This window comes from Pyrus communis, chromosome 2 (genome assembly GCF_963583255.1).
Source record: "Pyrus communis chromosome 2, drPyrComm1.1, whole genome shotgun sequence".
Taxonomy (NCBI): Eukaryota; Viridiplantae; Streptophyta; class Magnoliopsida; order Rosales; family Rosaceae; genus Pyrus; species Pyrus communis.
In genome coordinates this window covers 32,742,239-32,747,696 of record NC_084804.1, presented here as the reverse complement: position 1 = coordinate 32,747,696, position 5,458 = coordinate 32,742,239, and the positions used below count along the sequence as shown (strand labels likewise).

Below are 5,458 nucleotides of genomic sequence, written 5' to 3'. Positions count from 1 at the left end.
GAAGTGCACAGTGCGGAAGCTAATAAAATAATAATAAATAGTACGAATAAATAAAAACTAGCTTTACACAAGGTAATAACGAACAAGTGCAAGCATAAGTGTGAACCCTAAGTTCAGAGCAAGAACGCCTAATGCAGTCCAAAAGGAAACAACACAACAAAAGCACACCCGAAGGTGGTCCTACACTGGTGGTGGTCTGTCAGATATGCCGGGAAAATCCTCAGGGAAGCCACCAAATGTGCTAGCCAACTAGAACCTGGAGGGGCGTAAAACAAAAGCGTGAGTGGGCAAAAACAAAGCTTTTCGAAAACCAATTTAATAAATAAGTTCTAACCCCTCGCCGTAAAACCTGTATACTTCCCAGAAAATAGAATATATATATATACATAAAAGTCATGCTCAGGAATATGCTATGCCAAAACCTCAAAGTAAATGCAAGTGCTCAGGTAATTTCATATCAATGTCATATGATCTGTCAGCCGGAGTCACCTAACGTGACATGTTCGGCTGAATCTAGAGCTCAAATCTCCATCTCACTAGCTAGACCTGCACACGAGTCGGAACCACCTAAAGTGGTCTGTACGACAGGCCTGGGTGTAGTATAAGTACGCTCTAGTGCTACGATCACGTGAAGGCTGGGCGAATAATCGCGGGTCACCTACGAGTCGGAACCACCTAAAGTGGTCTGTACGACAAGCCTGTGCACCTAACTTGGATCCAAGATGAGCGTGTGGTGCGGGAGGTGAACATCACGTGAAGGACTGTGCCCAACTCTGGGCGGGAACACTAACACCGGGGTGCAGGTTATGAGCTCTCTAGGTATCTAGAATCACTACTGAACGTAAATGTAAAATCATACTCACCTGGCACTTACCTGTGCGTCCACGGCACCAATACACATGTATATATGTATGACTAATAATGCATAAACGAACGACAACCAATAAACATGGCATAATAATGTAAAAACATTTTAATTCATTTTCTGGGAAACGTATAAGTATATAGGTATATACGGAAAACCAAAAGCCCACTCACTGGTACGTAGAAGGGTCGTAACCCCCTTGCCTCGAGTGACCACGCTCGTCCTCGGGATACGTCTCACCTATATGCGAAACAACTATAAAAACGTTAATTTTAAAGCACATAACCAACCTTTAGAAATAACTTTTCATACATTGCTCAAATGGGGTGTATGAATACACCAACGTGATCTACTCAACCTCAGGAACATCCCCATATTTTTAGAAAAAAATTTCACCGCCGCACGCGCCCCCACGCACCGGGCAAGGCACGGCCACACTCGCCGGCCAAGCGCAGGCACGTGCCTGGCACGCTGACGGCGTCAGTTAACGCCGTCAGGAATATTCCGTTATCTTTAATGGTTTCCGTCAACGGCGTTAGGAATATTCCGTCCAAACTGACGAAATATTCCGTCATCTTCTCTAGTGAGACTCCGGCGCCGTCGCCGGCGCCGGAAAATCGTGAAATCACGAAATCTTTAAATCGTCCTATCTTCTTCGTTTTTCAACCAAACTTCACAAAATTGGTACCAAATTGAAGCTTACAACGAGAGGAACAAAATCATACCACTTTCAAGTGCTAAAATCCACGAAATCTCGACTGAAAAATACCCCCAACTCTGGCTAACCTCGAAACTCGCGATCCCGACGTCCAAAACCTTCAAAGGAACCACCCCGAGCCTCCTAAGGACCTCACCAAGCTTCCTACAAGCTTGAAATTCCCAAAAACACAAGAAATTACGTGTGCATGAACAGTGCCAAAAATCGAGTATCTCGAGTTCGACGTGAAAACGAAGGTAACCTTACCTGAAATGGGTATGGTTGGACTCCTACGAGCCTCACGAGCATGGATATGTACTTTGTTTCTTTGATCTATGATGATTTGGTGTGTTTGTGTGTGTGTCCGTACAATGGAGGGGGAAATGGGAAAGAAAGGGCTCGGGATAGGGGGGTGCAGGGCAGGGGAAAGGTGAGGGTGAATGTGGGGAAGAGTGTGTGGTGCAAAACCAGCCACACCAAACCAAAAAGAACAACCACACAACGAAAATCTCGCTAGGGGCAAAATCGTCTTTTCACGCGTACATTTTTAAAATTTCCGGAACGGACTGTTACAAGAAGCGTTCAAGGGCTTTGCCTTTTAGTTTGGGTGTATAAGCCTTGGTTTCATGAATGGGATGCAGGTAATGTTATACGCTTGCGAACACTTGATTAAAATTCTCTAATTTCCTGTATTTCTAAGTGCGGAACAAATTTATAGCATGTTTTTAAAAGCAGAAAGGTTGTATCCACCCTTTTCATCTCATTCTGATTATCCTAATTAGGGTTTTATTAATTAATTGTGCTTAAATATTGATCAGTTCTTAATTCAATTGTTATTGGTGTTTAGAATTATTGACGAGAGTACCAATAAAGCAGCAGTTGTGGATCCAGTTGAACCTGAGAAGGTTCTGAAAGCAGCCCAAGAACATGGCGTCCGTATCAAGCTCATCCTCACCACTCGCCATTACTGGTCTATTTAGACTTTCTCATCCAATCCCTCATATTCATGCTGATATAATATATATATTTGTTTTGGGTATTTTAGTACTTTCCAGAAATGGATTTATGGGGATTTATATCTTAGTTGGGTAGATGATGCGGATTCATATTCAGGGAAAAATGATCCCCGCTCTTGAGGTCTCTTGCATCGATTGATCGTCTTGCTATGATTTCGAGTTGTTGCAATTAGATCTTGAAATTGTATTGTACGATTTAATTAGTATAGAGGTCCTCACAAATCACCACCGATGTAGCACCTAATTAATCGTATTCAATGTTGTGGTCTGCAAAGAAGCACTAACTAAGGGAGTAATATTTAAGGTTGGAGATAAAAGATTCACTATAGCTGATAGCTCTAGATGTGTAATTAACTAATTATCATAAAAATTAGCTCTGTTGGTTAATCCAATTAGTTGAGGTAAGGAATATATTTTGACTGATGCAACTGCATGCTCTCATGGATTTCCCCCAAAGATTGGATTTTCAGTTTTTGGGAATGTTAACAATTTAGTTTTATGATCTTTTCTTGAAAGGATATGAAATTGGAAATCCAAAATATCACGTTTTTGTTGAAATTATATGATTTTTGGGGGTCCCGTTGGTCCATTTTTGACCTTATTTTATATTTTATTTATTTATTACATTTTGTTGTTAGCAATGAATTTATGAATGTATGAAAACAGTGGATGCTAAATTTAGGGGGATATTGCTCAAATGAAGATATTTTTGTATGTATATTTAGTATTAGTGCGATTTCTGCTTCTTGAATTGGGGCAAATAGCACTTTGATATTGCTTTTGGGCTTCAGAAGAAGTTTCCCCTTTTATGAACACGTAGCCGAGTAATTTTAGGAAACATGTGAAATTATAGAAGTTTCTATGTTGAATTCACTTTATTTCACTTTGAATCGTTGTCAGGGGACTGCTTTTGGGAACATGGTGGTGCATGAGGAAGTTCTTCGGGTTATCCAAACGTTCAGAGGTTAACTTTCCGTTTGGAGATTCTAGAAAATAAGTTGTAGTCATGAATTTTCAGCAAGAGAAGTTCGTCAGGTTAGTTTGACAATCAGTGCTTCCCAATATTTATTTGTTTCATTTAAAAATGGTCTCCAACGACATCCATAATTTTGTGTTAAGTTTTTTTGTTTTTCGTTTAGGGCACTTATATGGTAATGCCTGTGTTCTCTAGCTCCTCCTCTGACTCTCCTTTCTGTTTCTTCTTCTTTCCTCTCGCTACAAGTTGCAAATATGGTGGAATCGGTGGAGCTTCCCACTAGCCTCAGCATCCTTCCTTTCCGAAACAAGGTCCTCTTACCTAGCGCCATCATTCGAATTCGCTGCACTTCACCCAACAGGTACCTTCGAGCCTTAATCCTTCTCTTTTCATGCTTTATAGTGAAATGTGTATTTGTGGATGGTTTTGTTTTGTGGGATTTTTGAGTATCAATTCATTACTAGGGGCTGTTATCCAGATAATGTATCCTTTTTCTGGAAATAGACAGTGGATGCGTGATCGATGTGAAGCATCTGTCAATGAATTCAGCTTTCATATATCAAGTTAACCAAGTCCATGTTTTCTTAATCACTCAATTAATCAAGTTCTTAGTTTTCTTTCGTTTCCGATTAATTCACTGAGTTTAGGCAAAAAATGACAGTAGAGGGAGCTTTCCATCACTACTTTCCGTATGGGTTTCTGTTTTTTTCATTTCAATTTCTCTTTTTATTAGATAAATTGTGGGGCGTTTAAAAGGGTGAATTTAACATGATTGGATTACAACTTCCTTATATACTGTAAGAGGGGGAGTAGGGTTGCTATATTCAAGTTCACTTTTTTATTTTTACTTGAATTTGATTTTATTTTTTTTGCGACAGGTTGAGAATGTGAAAGCTCTGCTGGAGGCCGAGGTGAGAAGTTTAATTTAATTCATGATTTATTGTTGGTTTTTTACGATGGATTGAAGAAGATGAAGTTCACAGTGATGACCGGAGACGAACAGATCCTCTCCTTAAACGTCGATCCCCACAAGACTGTAAGACCCTTACTTTTCACTTCAGCAGAAACCCTTAATTGATTTTATAGTTCTTTCAATTAATTTGGAAGTTGAAGATCTCCTTTTTTTTTAAACTTGATTTGATTTTTTTGTGATAGGGTGAGAATGTGAAAGTTCTGCTGGAGGTGGAGGTGAGAAGTTTAATTTAATTCATGATTTTTTGTTTTTTTTTTTTTAAAACCTTTTTTTGTGGGATTGTGCTGTTTTGGGGGAAAACAATATTAAATTGAAGTAATGTTTAGATATTTCTGTAATTGGGATTTAGAGTAAGAGATGAAGAACTGAATGTGATTGCAGAATTAAAAGTTCAGAACTTTTTTGGTTTGGAAGCTGATTTTAATTTCAGTTAGTTGATTAGTTAATAGAGAAATGTATAACAAATGCGTGATATGTTTTTCAGTGCATATAAGCAGACACAGGTGCTGCTTTAGCAACAGCAGCTGCTATATAATGGCAGGGCGATGAGGAATTCTGAGATGCTAAGTGCTCTTGGTGTCAGAGATGAAGACTTTATAATGATCGTATCCAATGCCGCCTCGAGGTATACATGATAATGTTGTACTTTATATGCAATTCACTGTATGATGTTCGTGTATTTAATGGGCCTGTGAATATATTTCAGTGCACCCACCAATTGGTTTTATCATCATACATCATCGTGAGAAGTGGGATGGTGAGTTTCTCAATACAGTTAATTTTTGTGCAAATAATTCTTATTCTTTGATTAAGTTCACCATTCATGCTTTTAAAGATAAGAATTGCAACGCTCTCTCAGATGTTAGTTTTGGGAGGCAAAGTTTTAAGCTTTCTGCATTAAATGTCCTGTTTTCGGGACGAAATTTGGTGT

At 39.1% G+C, this 5,458-nt stretch overlaps 1 protein-coding gene across 1 annotated transcript; it reads left to right on the top strand.

The window, feature by feature from the left end:
* Positions 1 to 2,136: 2,136 nt before the first annotated feature.
* On the top strand, positions 2,137 to 4,563 carry LOC137724365 (hydroxyacylglutathione hydrolase cytoplasmic-like). The gene is made up of 5 exons (XM_068463113.1): positions 2,137 to 2,203; positions 2,410 to 2,532; positions 3,479 to 3,613; positions 3,801 to 3,915; positions 4,433 to 4,563. The coding sequence occupies exons 1-3, from the start codon at positions 2,193 to 2,195 to the stop codon at positions 3,573 to 3,575; spliced, it is 231 nt and encodes a 76-aa protein (XP_068319214.1). The 5' UTR covers positions 2,137 to 2,192; the 3' UTR covers positions 3,576 to 3,613; positions 3,801 to 3,915; positions 4,433 to 4,563.
* Positions 4,564 to 5,458: the final 895 nt, after the last annotated feature.